General features: G+C 41.6%; 1 protein-coding gene across 1 annotated transcript; it reads left to right on the top strand.

Moving 5' to 3' along the window:
- Nucleotides 1–13,920: 13,920 nt before the first annotated feature.
- On the top strand, nucleotides 13,921–16,853 carry LOC120941672 (vomeronasal type-2 receptor 26-like). Its single transcript, XM_040355485.1, has 3 exons — nucleotides 13,921–13,935; nucleotides 15,683–15,806; nucleotides 15,920–16,853. Exons 1-3 carry the CDS (start codon nucleotides 13,921–13,923, stop codon nucleotides 16,825–16,827), a joined length of 1,047 nt encoding a protein of 348 aa, XP_040211419.1. The 3' UTR covers nucleotides 16,828–16,853.
- The last annotated feature ends 1,065 nt before the right edge of the window (nucleotides 16,854–17,918 follow it).

The raw sequence follows: 17,918 nt of genomic DNA, 5'->3' as shown, positions 1-17,918 counted from the left end.
CAAAATAACAAATGCATCATTTAAATTAATGGAACATAACAAATTAATAATAATCAACAATAATAATAATAATAATAATAATAATAATAATAATAATAATAATAATAATAATAATACAGTTTTATTATTTTAATTTATTATTATTAGTTCATTACATTCCATTTGTTTAAATGCAGCATTTGTTATTTCGGATAAATGTGTATTTGCTACATTTATAAACAGCCAAATTTGACAGAAAATTCCAATATTATAAGTTAGTTACTGTATTATTTTGGATTTTCAAATTTTCTGGTTTTTAAATTTTCGGATCTTCGTTCTTATTTTCTTATTTTTGTTCTTTTTGAATTTTCGGATTTTTATTCTTATTTTTGGATTTTTAAACTTTCCAATTTAGGAATTTCAAATTTACAAATATTGGGGAAAATTTGTTAAACGGCTTTTCGTTCATTTAAATATTTCTGATTTTTTTATATATGGTTCTTTATTCAAAGATTTTTTCCAGTTCTAACAAAACAAACACTATAAAAAAAACAATATCCTCAATATCAATAGAGGGAGACTGGACTAAAAATACAAGTAAAAACGGCAAGTTATGACCTACAGCGTATCAATAACACTTCATATGCTTGTGAATATCAACCCAAATAACAAAAGAAATAAAAAAAATTGCCTAGTTAAGCATATTACCACTATTGTTACCCCAAGGTACATTCCCTTCCTATATCTGCCTTAATTTTTCCTTAAAAAACAAAAACAAACTATCATTACTTTTACTATTTCTGAATTAACAAATTTGTCGAATTTCATTGAAAAACGAATTTGGAACAAAACAAATTTCACATGTCTAGTAAAGATACATGAAGACAAAAGGGCTACAAAATAGGAAGTTGGAGAGAACACTGCTCCCTCAAAAGGTTATGGGATTTTAGCGGGTACGTTTTAACTGTTCCTGACCCTGAGGTAAGCACAATCACAAGAAAATAGTAAAAATTAAGATGTATTACAAAGATACAAATATAAAATCAGGATACAGTAATAACATTGGTCATAATAATGTTGTCAATAATTAATACTCAATGCACAAGAAACGGACAGATGCTTGTATATACAGAAAACGCGACACGTTTTGCAAACTGGGCTGCAAAATAATATCTTAAGGCCTTGATGTTAAACTTAATATGAATGAAATTTGCTGCAAAGTTTACAGCAATAACATAGGATGTCAGTAATATACCTGTAGAGATGTCTTAACAGCAACTTAACAACTGTTTTCAAATGGTTACAATGGCCACAGAGCACTATTCTGTGAATGAATGTAATAACGGACAGCATAATAGAGCGTGAAATTCTATCCGGAGATCCTGGACAAATGTTGGAGGTGTCAAAAGGAAAGAGGGACTCTACTCCACATTTTTTGGTCCTGCCCAAAACTCGAGTACTTCTGGATGGAGATACGGCGGATAGCACAGATGTTTACTGAGTATAACCTCCCAGAAGATCCAGCCTTATTTTTGTTACATGTCTCAAACATACCGGGGAAAACATATAGTGAATTCATTTTGCGCCATCTTATTAACGCTGCTAGATCATGTATCGTACAGCAGTGGAGAGATACGAGCCCCCCACAATTCTTACATGGGTCACACGAATTGAAGAGTTTAATAGGATGGAGGACTTGTTACTATCGGCTCAAAATCGAAAGGGGACATATTTAGAAACTTGGGGCTAATGGAATACATTTAAATTCTCGGAGGAAGGGAGTTCCCTCTTTGCTCCTGAGAGTATTTGAAAGAGAGAAGAGTGGGGGGCCTTTGGGGTGCCCTGACTTCCCTAGATGATGGTATAGTAAACTCTCCTTTACCTTGGTGCATCCCCCCTCCAATTCCGTCTCTCCTCCCCTACCCGGGTTTTCTTCTTTTTTTGTTCTTGATTTTTTTTTTTTTTTTAGGAATTCTTATTATGGGGTTTCTTTTTTATATATCAATAGTTTTTATTGAATACACAACATACAAATTCAATTACCCGCAACATGCGTGTCAGCAAATGGGATTGTACAGACAAATAACGAAATAAAAGGAAAAATTGCTTAAGCAGGTTAGCTTGCAAATTCGAAACAGGTGGTGAATGTAGTACAATATGTGTGTCACCGTTCCCCTAGTCACCCCAAATGGGAACAACCTGTGGGGAAGGTCAAGAAGATCACCATCCTGTGGAGTCGGTGAAGAATGGATGATAAATTCTAACATTTCAAAAGTAAGTGAGAACAGTATACAATACAAAACAATCAGGTATGAATGTGTACAACTGGTAGAACCTGCTCAGGGCTGCTGAACTATCTTGAGTGCAAAAAGTGAGGCAAATGTATCCCAAACACAAGATGTGTAACTTAGAAGTATAATGAAAATAAAGAGGAATAAAGAGATAAAGGAAAGTAAAGAAAGGCAGAGATTAAGATAAAAGTAAGTAAAGGGGGGGAGGGGGAGAAGGGAGGGAAGGGGAGAGAACACCATGGTAACTGTACCAAATCAGAAGTGTATCAGATGAGTCTGTTAGCGTACCACTGAATCCAGGGGAGCCATTGATTATGGTATTTTGAGTGTGTTGGCTTCCCGGACGACAGTATCAGTTCATAGGCGCAGTGAGAGTGAACTAATGTTATGACTTCAGTCACGGTAGGTGAGATATCCGTTTTCCAGCTTCTGGCAATAAGAAGCCTGGTTGCTAGGAGTACATGGGAAATGATCAGTCGGAAGTGCGAAGGTAGTAAGTCGCTGTCTATGTTCAGAATCGCCAGTTGTGGGGTAAGAGTGAAGGGGATGTGGCATATATCTTGTATGATATATTTTATCACACTCCACAGTTTAGTTAATACAGGGCAGGACCAAAAGATGTGGAGTATGGTGCCTATTTGGTTACAGTTCCTCCAACATGTAGGTGACGAGTGAGGTTGAAATTTGGCCATTCTCTGAGGAGTCATATACCATCGTAGATGGATTTTGTGAGTCAGTTCCCAGAGGGAGGTGCAGCTGGTGGATTTGTAAATTGACCTTAAGGCAGTTTGCCATTGATGGTCAGAGAGTTGCAAGTTTAGGTCTTTTTCCCAATCAATGTAGGGTTTGGATTTGTGTAAGACATATTTCCCCTGTAGTGTGGAGTATATTAGTGAAGTGCCTTTGGTATGTGGGGTATTGGAGAAGAAGTAGTTCCATATTTTGAGAGGTAGTTCGCCTTCTAGGCGTGAGTGTGCCATGAGACAATGCTGAATCCTATAGAGATGTAGGAAGTCAGTAGGAGGTGCGTGTGATGTTGTTCGAATCTGTTCAAACGATTTATGTAGTAACTTGGATCTAAGGTCTGCAGTGTCTGATGCAAGGGTAAATATCCAGTTCGGTAAAACCCCGATTAGGTGACAGTAGTCGGAGGGTTTGCACAGGTATTTGCAGGCTTTCCGTAGGAATTTGGGGCCACTTTGTGTAATGCAGCATTCTCCAAGCTTTGACAGACGCTCTAATCGTCGGTGACTGTAAGCGCAGGTGTTGGCGAGTGGTTGTAGAACTGAACAACCAGTCTCTTAGATTATAACCCGGAGTTATAACATTCTCGATGTTCCCCCAAAGTGTGGTCGGGTGATCGGTAACCCAGTCTGACATTTGAGCCAGTAGAGTTGCCAGATAATAGTCCTTGATGTCTACGTATCCCAATCCCCCCGCCAGTTTATGTTTGATGATTTTAGGGCGACTGCATCTGTGATGTTTGCCATGCCAAATGAAATGTTGAATAATGGACTGTATGGAGTTGAGGTAAGAAGAGGTGAGCGGTATAGGAAGTGTGCGGAATGTGTATAGCAACCTAGGAAGAATAAGCATTTTGAAGGCGGCTAGCCTCCCAGACCAAGAGAATTCAAATTTGGAAAGCTTGGCAGTTTCTTTGATCAACATTTGTTTAGCCTCAATATAGTTACTACTAAAAAGGGTCTTGGAACATTTAGTAAGTGTGATTCCTAGATAAGTAATTCCTGTGTCTGCCCACGGGTACGGATACAAGTTCTGCAAGAGATTGCTGTAGACAGCATCTAAACCCAGTTCTAGAATTTGAGATTTCGTGTCATTAACCTTATAATATGAAACACTGCTAAATCTTTGTAATACAGATTGTATCGAAGCCAGAGAGGACATGGGATTGGTGACCAGTATTATCACGTCAACAGCGAATAAATTTATCTTATGTTCTATTGATCCGATTTTGAAGCCAGATATGGAAAGGTTCGATCTAATATGTTCCGCAAGGGGTTCCATTATGAGACTAAAGATAAGGGGTGAAAGGGGGCAACCCTGGAGTGTGCCATTAGATATAGGAAATGGTTTGGATAGCAATTCAGATGTGTACACCTGAGCTGAGGGTTTCGAGTACAAGGCCATTATCGCTGACAGTATGTGTCCCTGGAGGCCAAACTTTTGGAGCGTGGCTTGGAGGTATGCCCAATTTACTCGATCAAACGCCTTCTCTGCAGCTAGGGATAGAAGCAGAGAAGGCGTTCACTATGGGGTTTCTTACTTTCCCCTTTTGCCTCTTCAGATATGAAGAGGTTTTTCTTCTTAGGAACTCGACATGCCAAACACATCGAGTTCCTCGTCGAGTTCTGTGTTGAAGCCGCCGAGGATCTCGGCGAGCCAACTTTCCTCATTGAACAACGAGGAAATAGAGAACATGTTCTCTATTTGGCCCGATGAGTTCCTCGTCGGCTTCCTCGGTGAAAAGTGTACACATGACCGAGTTTCTTGGCAGAATCCAGCTCTGATCGAGTTTCTGGTTGAATTCTGCCGAGAAACTCGGTCGTGTGTACGGGGCCATAGTAGAGTAGGATGTCAGGGCATTATATGATTGATGGATTCATGTAATTGTTGATTTCTCTGTTTGTATGACAACGAAAATAAATAAATAATAATAAAAAAATAAAAAAAACAATGGCCACAGAGCACTATTCTGTGAATGCATGTAATAACGGACAGCATAATAGAGAATGAAATGCTATTTAAAAAAATAAAGTGTATCACTGTCTATTACACCCCTCTGTGGAGCATGGTGGGGGTAATATCTTGGTTTGGGGCTTCTTTCCTGTCTCTGGACTTGGACAGCCATGTGTCATAGAGAGCCAAACATGGTGTTGAAACTGTTTGATCAACATCACCAGAATCCCCACCAACTTGTTTACAATTGGAAACAAGCTGTCATCTAGTGGTGGTAGTGATACTACCTAAGTGGTGGGGTTTTGGTCATAAAGGTATTTGGTTGCAGAGTAGATGAGAGAAGGGCTAAAGTGGTGAAGATGTCTATGGGTTTGGTGGTAGTAGGGATATGGGATGTACAGGACACTGGGAATGTGTCATGGATGGCAGGTATATTCCCCCAGTATTTGAGTTGTGGTCCCTTTAATAGTGACAGTTTGAAGACATTGAGACATTCCACATCCACAAATAAAGGAGAGTGGGGGATCCCAGCACAGTGAAGAGGAATAGAGAGAGAGAGAGAGGAGAGAGAGAGAGAAATCTGGAGCTGGGAGGGAGAGAGAGAGGCGGATAGGGAGAGAGAGGGGATAGAGGAGAGAGGGGCAGGGAGGGAGAGTGGGGAAGGAAGGGAGAGAGAGGGGAGAGAGAGTGGGAGGGGGATAGAGGGGGAGGGAGAGGGGGAAAGGGAGAGAGGGAGGGAGATGAGCGGGTTTGTTACACCAGGGGCATAATAAGAGAGAGGGGTCGACTTTGCTGCGTCAAAATGGGAAATATGGACAGTGGTCATTTTTTTATTAAGTTTCCCGCCACGTTTTCACAGATTACCAAAGAGCAAACTTTTTGGTATCCTGCCAGGATCTTCTTCGGGGTATCCTGGTTGTCAAGAATCAAAGCCCGGGGACTGAAGGGAGCAATGCAGTATTTTTCAAATATATTTCCAATATGGGACCATGGTGTCAATGAATGAGTGCTGGCAGGGGTTTTGACATGGGCTAAAGCAGGTTTTGAGAAAGCTGGTTAACTGGTGGTAGTAAAATGCCTGTGATGATGGAAGAGAGTATTGATTAGCCTTATCCAAATGGGGTTTGAAAGTTCCTAGGGGAGGATTGATGAAATTGGTTACAGTCATCAGGCCAGAGGTGGACCATTGAGTGAAGGCTTTTTGTTCCGAGGAAGGTGTAACATTGGGTTACCAAGTATGGAAAGGTGGGAAACGATGGTGTAGGGTAGACCCTGGAGTCTCTGTACCTCCCTCCAGGCAATAACTGTGTCCCTAATAGACATGTGCACAACAATTTTTTTTTTTTTTGTTTTTGTTTTGTTTTGTCTCGTTCCGTAGATTCGTAAAGATTCATAATTTCGTAAGACGCAAGTTTTCCTATTCGGATCCATTCGTATTTCGTAAGACGCAATTTTTCCTATTCGGACCCGTTCGTATTTTCGTAACAGTTTTATTTTCGTTTATACTGAATGATTCGTAATTCTGTCTAATTTATTTCCGTTGATTCGAAATTCGTAATTTTGTTAGACAATTTTCGTTTAATGGATTCGTAATTTTGTACTTTCGTAAATACATCGCAACACGCGGCTAATCCATATTAAGATAGACTTTCTCTTAAGCCCCGTACACACGGTCGGACTTTTTGCCAACAAATTTCAAAATGAGCGTTTTCCAAAAAATCCGACTGTGTGTACGCTCTATCGGACAAACTTTCTCGGTTTTCAAAATTCCGGCCAACTCCCTTCGGACAAAAATCCACCGAAAAGTTTGTTCGAAGTCCGATCGTGTGTACGAGGCTTTACACTGTCCAATGTGACTCAGCACAAAAGAGATAAGCTGATTGGCTAACGTATTAAGTAATATATATCACTCACTAACTACACTGCCCAGTATCCAATCGAAAGAACGATACAAGTACACAAATTTACGAACAGACAAAGAAACGGATTTACAAAACACACACATGAAAATACGAACATGCAAATGGAAATATGAACAGACAAAGGATTTAAAATACGAAATGAAAATCGTTTGTTATAGATGTCATTTTTGTTCTTTTGCTGTTTCGGTGTTTCGTATTTTAGTAGGATTTTCCAATCGTACGTTAGTATTTTTGCTTGTTGATTATTTTGCTTATTCGTAATTCCGTAATTTTCGTATTTTGGTTCTTTCAGCTTTTCGGATGTTCGAATTGATCCGAATGTACGAATACTAACAAATTCGTACAAAAATCCATTTGTTACGAACGGGAACGCACATGTCTAGTCCCTAACAGGTTAGATCTTAGGGAGTGGGGCAGAAAGCGTAAGCTAGACTTGAGGATAGCCTGGAGATTGAACAGGGAGTTTTTGGTCAAGCCAATCAATACCCTGCCTTAATATGCATGAGCGATTATAGAATCTAATATTGGGCAGGCCCGCTCCTCCCTCACTCTTCGGGAGACATAATTTTTTCAAGCGCGATTCAAGGCCCTCTGCCGTGCCAAAGAAATGCAAGCAAGGGCTGTGTTAATTTTTTGGACATTTTGGGGCAGATCCACATACATCTGCGCCGGGCGCAGCGTATTTAAGATATGCTACGCCGCCGTAACTTATCTTTTTTAAATTGAATCCACAATGAATCCGCGCCATAAGTTACGGCGGCGTAGTGTATCTATCGCGGCGTAAGGGCGCGGAATTCAAATGGCTGTGATGGGGGCGTGTTTTATGTCAATACGTCGTGACCCGACGTAAACAACGTTTTTTTGGAACTGCGCATGCGTCGTCCCTGGGGTATCCCAGTGCGCATGCTCGAAATTAAACCGGAACCCGCCAATGCTTACGACGATGATGTCATTCTACGCAAACAACGTAAAAAATTCAAAATTGTACGCGGGAAGGACGGCCATACTTAACATTGAGTATGCCTCAGTATAGCAGCTTTAACTATACGCCGGAAAAAGCCGAACACAAACGATGAAATAAAAATGCGCCAGGCCGACGTACGTTCGTGGATCACTGTAAATAGCTAATTTGCATACTCAACGCGGATTTCGACGGGAACGCCACCTAGCGGCCGCCGAAAAATTGCAACTTAGATCCGACGGCGTACGAAGACTACGCCTGTCGGATCTAGCCGGGATGCCGTTGTATCTTGTTTTGAGGATTCAAAACAAAGATACGACGCGGGAATTTTGAAATTCCGCCAGCGTATCAATAGATACGCCGGCGTAATTTATTTGTGGATCTGCCCCTTTATATTTATGTTTAAGCAGTAAGGGAAGGGTCTGTAAAGCATACAGTAATCTTGCAAATACTGTAAGACCATTTTGAAGTGATGACATCTCCCAAATAGCAAAAGGGGATGGGCCGCCCATGCTTCCAACTCCTGGAAAATCTTGGCTATTACCGGGGGATAATTCAGAGTATATAAGGAGGAAGGTTCCCTACCAATATGTATACCTAGGTTGGTGATATGTTGCTTTGCCACTATAAATGGGGATGAGCCGATCCAGTCTTGGGACAGTCGTGGATTAATCGCTAAGATTTCACTATTGTCAAAAAAAAAACACAGCCCCTAGAAAGTCCAGAAGGTTGCAAACAATTCCTAAAGGAGTGAAATGTCGGAGGAAGGATTCGTTGAGAAAAGGAGAATGTTGTCAGCAAATAGGGCTGAGCAATAAACTTGTTGGCCTATTGTGAGTGAGTTCAATGGCGATGTTGAAATCCAGGGGGGAAAGAGGACAACCTTGGTGTGTACTTTTGGTGAGTGAAATGTCAGGGGACATGAAATTAGGGTTAACAAGGCAAGCAGTCATAGAGGTGTACTTTTTTTCAATAAAGTGTAGAATGGGTTCCTAAATGTCGAACGCCCTCATGACCATGAACAGTCCAGGAGAAGCTAATGTTGTTGAACACCTTCTTGACATCCAGCAAAATAATAGCTGTATCATGGTCAGAGCATGCACTGACAAACTCAAGAGCCAAGAGGACTTTGTGAATATTAAGGGTAACAGAACATCCCCGGACAAAACCTGACTGGGCCTGGTGGAGGATTTAAGGAAAATAGGTGGTTTAAAGCTGCGCCATAGCACCCGGACTCAGTGTAAACAATAGTCCATGTAAATTATATATTATTAGTCCTCAATAGGAAATATGTAGGTGAAGAGAGAGTCAGTCTATATCCTTCCTTTATTAAAAGCAAAAATAAGAGAAGTACTCACATTTTTAAAGTTAAAATCAAGCATTTAAAGTTGTTTGTTGCCGGCTGGCGAACACATAGAGCGGAGCCCTTCCTCCTGAACGCAATGACGTCACCGCACATCCTCCCAGATGCGTTTCGTCATTTGACAATGTCCAATGACGAAACGTGTATGGGAGGACGTGCAGTGACGTCATCGCGTTCAGGAGGAAGGGCTCCGCTCTATGTGTTCGCCGGCCAGCAACAAACAACTTTAAACGCTTGATTTTAACTTTAAAAATGTGAGTACTTCTCTTATTTTTGCTTTTAATAAATTACCCTGGCGGAATTACACTATGTCTTGCTATCTCTGTGTATGATCGTGCGGTGGTGTGCTTTCACGTCTGCGGGAACAAAAGGTGCAGATTCGGATCCAGGGAGTGGGTTTTTCTCCCCAAAGGCCGCGGCTGGGTTATAGCCGAATGCTGTTTGTTTCAGTTCATCTGGTAAGCTGCTTGATAAAGTGGTGGTGGGCTCTCACTGAAGACTGAAGTGTACAGTGGTATCACGGTGGTGATTGAAGTTTTTCATGTGTAGCAGACCTATGCCATAATTTGAAGGATATAGACTCTCTCTTCACCTACATATTTCCTATTGAGGACTAATAATATATAATTTACATGGACTATTGTTTACACTGAGTCTGGGTGCTATGGCGCAGCTTTAAACCCCCTATTTTCCTTACATCTTTCTAGTGCTTCTGCACAAAAGCTGCTGCCTCCCTATTGATTAAGTGTCGGTGCGATTTTGGTCATCACCAACTACTATTTCTGTGATAAGTGCAATTTGTTCTGTTTTATTGCCTGGTGGAGGATTGAGGGAAGCATATGAGCGAGATGGGACGCAACAATTTTAGAGAGCATTTTGGCATTGACGTTGATAAGTGATATGGGTCTGTAAGAGCCCAGGAGGAGGGAGTCTTTCCCTTTTTGGCTATAAGTTTGATGCGTGCTTGAGAGACAGAGGGCAAGTATAGGCCCTTTGCCCACATCGCCTTGTAGACATGGCACAGAGTATCTGGGATGAACTCTGATGTCAATTTGTAGAATTCTGTGTAGAACCTTTGGGGCCAGGGGCTTTCCCTGTAGAGAAGGATTTAATGCTAGAAGAGATGTCATCAAGGAATATGGGGGCGTTTAAGTAGGTTAAGGTTCAGTAGATAAAGCAGGCAGTTGTATTCCCACAAGTAGATTATGCACTGCTTCCGTGTCAATGGGGTCTTCCGAGTAGAGAGATGTATAGTAATTAGTAAGTGGGGTGCTAATCTCAGAGGGTGCATTAACAATTTCACCCCTAGGGGATTGTAGGTCTCTAATATAGGTAGGTGGGTAGCGCCCAGAGCATAGATTCACCAGAAGCTTTCTTGATTTATTACCTTATACGTAGAAATGAAGAGCAGAGTATGATTGCCTAGTTATCTCCTGTTGTGCAGACCAATGGTCAAAGGCATGTTTATCTGCTTGCCAGGTAAGCATATTGGCTGTAGTACGGTTTAAAGTTAAGGCACAGTGGGCCAATTGTAAAGACTCAATGGCCTGCAGATATTGAAGTTGAGTTTGTTTTGTGAGCTGGGATGTGTAGGAGATAATGCATCCTCTGAGAAAAGCTTTCCCCGCTTTTCAAAACAGATAGGCCCCATTGGCTTTAGCAAATTCAGCCCAAGCAAAGCGCAGGACATGTTTAAAGTCATTGTTGCTAGCCAGATGAGAGGGAAAATGGCAAGTGCCTGCGCCGCAAGGGCATGTGATACCAGAAAACATGACACTAACGGGGGAGTGATCAGAGATGACCATGTTCTTCGATAGTCAACGATGACACCAAAGGGAAAGCGCCGGATGAGCAAAAAAGAATACAAGAGAAAGAGTTGTGGGGATGGGAAAAAAGGTGTATTCGCAATCAGTGGGATAATAAGTATGCCAGATATCCGTGAGATGGAGCAAGTTGATTGAATGAGCTAGCATAGTGGATGCGTTGGGGATGCTCTTTGCAGGCCCCAGGGTGGGATTCTCAGATAGGTGCATGACTAAATTAAAGTTCCAACCAATAATATGGAGGTGTTCAAGAACCTGCAGGACCCAAGAGGTTAAGTCCTGAAAAAAAGGACTGTCCCGGGGAGTTAGGGGCCTAGGCGTTAGAAATAGCAATATCACAAGAGGCAATAGTTAGGTGAAGGGTAAGTCTGCGACTGGCCTAGCCTGTTTCAATGGAGCAGATTGTGTGGCAGAGGTTCTTATGAAGTAGAATAGCAACCCCAGCTTTGCGTCACACACCTGGGGAGCCAAAAACCTTGCCTACCCATAATTTACAGAGGCGAGAGAGATTATGGACGTCTTCTGTAAGAGAGACACATCTGCTTGCAGACGCTTGAGGTGTCTCAAAATTGGCATACGCTTATGAGTCGAGTGTAACCCTTTGACATTCCATGAGATTACCTTTAGATGATCCCTAACATCTAAAGGAGCCATGTCTGTAGATAGATAGACGTGAGAAAGCCCGAGCAGGTGTGGTATCACAGCAGACATCGCCTTGTCGTATGCAGCATCACTAGAGCTTTGGTAGAATCCTAGAGAGTATCAGGAATGGGTGATCAACAGTGTGCAAAACGATCATCTGGGAGGCCAAAAGCACACTCTCTTGTAGGGAGCTTTCTGAGGACTTTGCTGGTTTCTGGTTGACAGACCAGATCTTCTAGGGGAGGAAGGCTCGATGGAGGAGGAAGGATCTTCCTGTTCCATGGCTGAAGGGTGTGCTGTGTTAAGGTAGTGCTTGACTTTGGATAGAGAAGTGAATGTGACCCACTCACCCGTGGCAGGTTATATATGCAGGATGGCTGGGAAAGCCTGTGTACATTTGAAGTGGCTGCTGTAGAGTGAGGAACAGACCACAGAGAATGCCTTGCGGTGGGGCATGACTTTGATGGAGTAATATGCAAAGAGTAGCAGTGGGTGATCATCAATGTTCAGAGTGCGGGCTTGATGGAATTTTTGAAATATGGCTTGTCCGCGTAATTAAGATATCTGACAACCACAGGTCGGGGCTTGGATCGTGATTCAGATGGCTGACTAATAAATACGATGGGCCCATTCCACAATGCAGGGGGTGCATAGCCCTAGGTGCTAGTGGTGGATCAGATGGTGGTGAGCGTGGAAAAAGAGTAGGATTCTGAGAGTCCTATTATGCGCAGGTTGTTGCACCTGGAAAGATTTTCCAAGTCGTCCACTTTATCTAGGAGCTCCTTTTGCACTGTGGAGACCCTGGCAATAGCCACTGACACTGCGGCAGTATCAATTTCTTTAGAGGAGATCCGCTCCTCTGTTTGATTGATTCTTTGGGCCTGAAGCTGGAGCTCATTATGAAGGTCCTCTAGCCCTTTAAGAAATGCTCTATCCATGGCCTCACGTACCATGGTGGTCAGAAGAGTCATCACTGCCTGTGCAGGGGAGGACTGACCATTGAGTCACTCGGGCACTGCCCGAGGGCCCCATGCCACTAGGGGGCCCCATCAGGGTTGCCAGGCTCAGAAAAACCAGGGACAGTATGTAAAAATCTGTGTTTTTTTTACATCTGTCCCTGATATGTCTGAAACCGACATGCTTTTGATGTGAAAATCATGAGATTTTAGCTGCCTTGCCTCTGCACTGCCTCCTGGCATGGTGGCCATCTGTAAGCCTGTGGGCCCCATAATCTTCTATTGCCCGGGGGCCCCATGAGTTGTCAGTCCACCCATGTGCCTGTGCAATGCTTTCTGGAGAGGCAGGGTCCGTTTGTGGGAGCACGGAAGGTGCTGGAGGCAGCACAGACATTTCTGCAGCAGAGGGCTCGGAAGGAGGAGTGGGAGCCATGTTTGCTGCAGAGGGTTCTGTGTCCTATGCCACCCGAGCCACGGATCAATCCAAGAAGTGATCCATAAGTGTTCTCCAGGGAGGTAGTTTAGGGGAGTACCTCTGGAGCTAGAGAGCTTTCAGGCAGGATTTCGGAGGAGCACAGCAGGAGCCGTGTCTCCTAGCTCCTCCACATGCAGTGCCGGAACCGGAAGTACTCTACCATCTTAAGTGAGAGGTTTTTTTTCTGTCCGAACACCAATCTGTCATTGCTTTGTGATTGGGTGATTTTAATATAGTAGCCAATCCTATCCTGGATAGAATGGACTTAGAGCCACAAGCAACACAGCTAGATCACAAGGCCAGATTTAGTCACCTATTGGTGGTTTTTCTACTCCTCATTCCACTGTCTCAAATGTATTTTATACTGCTTTCCAGCAGCGAATCCTAAGACTGCAAAAGGCTGGATTCTGCTCCTGTTTGTTATCAGATCATGTTTCCTATTGGGTCACCCTAACGCCTTTCACTAGTTCCTCCACACCAAACTGGAGACTGAATCTATTCTGGTACATATAAATTGAATACAGAATGGATGTTTTTCTTTAATTTAAATTCCAACACAGCAACCCAGCTTAAGGAATTTAAAACCTTTGCCCGTCTACTACTAACTGAGCATATCTCTAGATGTAAGTGGTCTTCTACATTTTCCTATGTTCCAGCAGTAGCTCAGTTAACCTATTTGGAGGAACAATATGTAACTACACCCACTGCAGAATCTCTTACCAGACTGAAACTCCAAACTAGAGTTGTAGACCAGATGTGTCACGAGAGGTCTAGACATAAACTTTTTTCAATAAGCAAACAATTTATGAACATGGAGAGCACCCAGGTAAATAACTGTATATACTCGAGTATAAGCCGAGTCACCTAATTTTACCACAAAAAACTGGGAGAAATTATTGACTCGCGTATATACCTAGGGTGTCCATCTGCATGCCTCACTGTGCCTCACTTTGCCTCACTGTGTCCACGTGCATGCCTCACTGTGTCCATGCCTCATTGTGTCCATGCCTCACTTTGCCCATGCTTCACTGTGTCCATGCCTCACTGTGCCCATGCCCTTTGGGCATTTCCTCTGGCATTTTCCTCATATTCAAGGATATTGGACACAAGCTGTCCAATTCCTTCATGATCAGATGGGCTCACTGGTGACAATGGATCCTAGACAATGTCTGTTGGGTCTATTCCCGGACTCCGATATGGATATACACACTCTTGAGATTGTGCATGAAACTTTGGTGGCAGAAATGTGGTGGCTCAGGGATGGATACAGGCTACACCTCTCACTCTCACAGCCTGGATTAATGTAATCAACAACAATTTACCCTACAATTTTTTTTTTATACCAATAGGGGCTGTCTGGGCAAATATAACAAAATCTTGAACAGATGGCTACAGTCTCCATTGACTTGTACCTCATAGTGGTAATTTAGATTTCTACACCCTCCATTGTATAAATAATACTTAGGTTGTCCCCAATATATCACTTAGGCCAATTGTGATATTGCTTCTTTATTAATATATACTGCTCATTGTGGCTCTGTCTCTCATCTGAGAGGTCCACCTCCTGTATAAATCAATGTCCTCAATTTGTTCTTTGCTATCGGGTTTTGTGAGAATGTCTAGTTTGCTACTTATACCTGTATGTTGTATTTTGTACAAACCTCAATAAAACTTGGTTTAAAAAAAAACAAAAGACTATGTGGTAGTGATTTAAAATATTGTGATCCACATTGAGATCATTCCCTTTTTTGTCATACAGATTTATTCTGAACAAAAAAAAAAAAAACGCTTTTAGTAACCAAAACTTTAATGTCTTCCATAGAATGGTCTGGTTGTGGAAATCTACATGTATGTCCCACAGGTGCTCAGTAATCCTCTTTGTTATGTTATTTTATTGTGTCTATTAAGATACATTCGTTTTTTTGTAATGACTGTCCTGTCTCACCAATGTATGACCCATGCTTGCACTGAATGAAGTACATCCCATTACTGGAGGCCAAGCTGTATGATCCTGTAATACTGAAGGTTCCTTTTGTTTGTGAGACAATGGTTAATACATTTATGTGGCTGCACAGTTTACAACATTTGCACCCCTTATTGTTGTTTTTTTTTTCCCTTTTTTAAATCTCCATCCTCAGAATGAAGCTTCCTGCTGATTAATTCATGTCTGAGGTTGGGTGGTTGCCTGAAGGTCATCACTGGGGGGTTGTTGGAATATTCCTTCCAGGGTTCTGTCCTCTGTTATGATGGGTTCCATCTATTTCATTATCTCTCTCATCCCTTCTAGTGCCGGATTGTATGTGATTACTAGAGGTACACGGCTATTTGTTTTCTTCTCTTTGTTTTGTAGGAGATTTTCTCTTTGGGTTTCTAAGGCAGCGTTTATACTGTACTGATAGTTTTGTTGCTGTAACCTTTCTAATGAAGGGCCACCTTCTGGAATGGTCCATGTGTTTCCACCAAGGTATACTGTACATGCTGCATCATTGTAAACATCAGAAGCTTGGCTTAGTTATACTATTATATCTGTAGTTCTGTTCGTGAATAGTTCATATCCTTCTATATTATTTTAGGTCCCAAGAGGTCGATGCTCCGAGGAATGTCTTCCAGGGTTCAGAAAATCTGTAAGAGAAGGATATCACCCATGTTGTTATAATTGTGCTCCATGTTCAGAAGGAGAAATATCAAATCAATCTGGTAAGATTTATGTTTCTTTAACCACTTTAGCACCCGAAGAGGCCAAAACTGTCAATAGTTGCATTCTCTGTATATTATGCTTAATGTTATTTTCTCTTATTTTTACTCTACAGACAGTGAACTCTGCAAGAAGTGTCCTGAAAATGAATGGCCTAACAAAGCTAAAACTATTTGTAGTGACAAGGTCATAGAGTATTTATCATACGAGGAGGACATTCTAGTTTTATTTTTTTCTATAACTTCAGTCATATTTGCTACAACATCTCTCCTTATACTTGGACTATTTGTTTGGTTTCGGAGCACTCCCATAGTCAGAGCCAATAACCGGAACCTCAGCTTCACTCTGCTCCTCTCCCTCATACTGAGCTTCCTTTCTGTATTCCTGTTCCTTGGCCGTCCTGTGGATATTACCTGTATGCTGCAACAAGTCACTTTTGGAGTTCCCTTCACCATCTCAGCATCTTCTATCCTAGCCAAAACCATCATGGTCTTCATTGCTTTTAAAGCCACCAGACCTGGAAGCTCTTGTAGAAAATGGGTGGGAGTCAAACTTCCCAATACAGTCATGTTATTCTGCTCATCCATTCAGGTTATGAATTGCATTCTCTGGTTGTCCATCTCTCCACCATTTCAGGAGTATGACATGGACTCCTATCCTGGGAAGATCATCATTCAGTGTAATGAAGGGTCAGTTATCGGCTTCTACTCTATGTTGGGTTATATGGGGCTTCTGGCAGCTGTGAGTTTTGTTCTGGCTTTCATGGTGAGGACATTACCGGACAGTTTTAATGAGGCCAAGTACATCACCTTCAGCATGCTGGTGTTCTGCAGTGTCTGGATTGCCATGATCCCGGCCTATCTGAGCACCAGAGGGAAATACATGGTGGCTGTGGAGATATTCGCCATACTGACCTCCAGTGCTGGAATATTATTGTGTATGTTTTCTCCAAAACTCTACATTTTACTTTTCAAACCTGAACTGAACACAAGAGGGACAATGCTGGGGAAGAGAATGATGTAAATGTAACGCATTGATTCAATGGATAATGCTGTAGACCAGATTAAACAAATTCAGTCATATTGTTACCATCATCATCGTCATCTTCATTATGAAGGACTTTTGTGTATTTTTTGTGTATAGGCAGGTGAACTGGATGATGAAGATTGGAGTGAGGTGTTGGAAGTTGGTTAATGAGTGTCTCCTAAAATGTCAGATAGATTTACACAAATATACAATATTCATATATAATATCTTACTCCAGAACATATGGCTAAGTTTTGTCCCTCCTCGAGCCCTATGTGCCCCAAATGTCTAATCTCCACTGGTACCTTTGGGCATTTACTCTGGCATTGTCCTCGTATTCAGGGATTTTGGACGCAAGCTGCCCAATTCCTCTCACAACCTGGATTAATGTAATAAACAACAATCTACCCTACAAAAAGGTATTTATACCAATAGGGGCTGTCCGGGCAAATATAACAACATTTTGGACAGATGGCTACAGTCTCTGTTGACTTGTACCCCATAGTGGTAACTTAGACTCCTACTCCCTCCATTGTAAAAAAATAACACTTAGGTTGTCCCCAATATATCACTTAGGCTAATTGTGATATTGCTTCATTAATAATTGTATATATATATATATATATATATATATATATATATATATATATATATATATATATATATATATATACGACTCATTGTGGCTCTGCCTCTCGCCCGAGAAGCCCATCTGTGTGTCAATGTTATTTATTTCTGTTATTTTTCCTGCTATGTCAAATTGTGAATTGGTGCTGCTGCATAAATCAGTGTCCTCAATTTGATTTTTGCTATTGGGTTTTATGTTAATGTTTATTATGATACTTTTACCTAAATGTAACACATTGATTCAATTTATACTGCTGTAGACCAGGTTTAAAACAGCATTTTTTTCTGGAGCAATGATCTTTAAAAATGCTTAAAGTGAAACAATGTAAGTGAAATATTCATTTAAATTTCGTACCTGGGGGGTGTCTATAGTATGCCTGTAAAGTAGCACATTTTTCCATGTTTAGAACAGTCCCTGCAATAAAATGAAATTTCTAAAGGAAAAGTCCTTCAGGTCTGGT

The sequence above is a fragment of the Rana temporaria genome, chromosome 1, assembly GCF_905171775.1.
Source record: "Rana temporaria chromosome 1, aRanTem1.1, whole genome shotgun sequence".
NCBI classification, from domain to species: Eukaryota; Metazoa; Chordata; class Amphibia; order Anura; family Ranidae; genus Rana; species Rana temporaria.
This window is presented reverse-complemented; position numbering and strand designations above follow the sequence as displayed.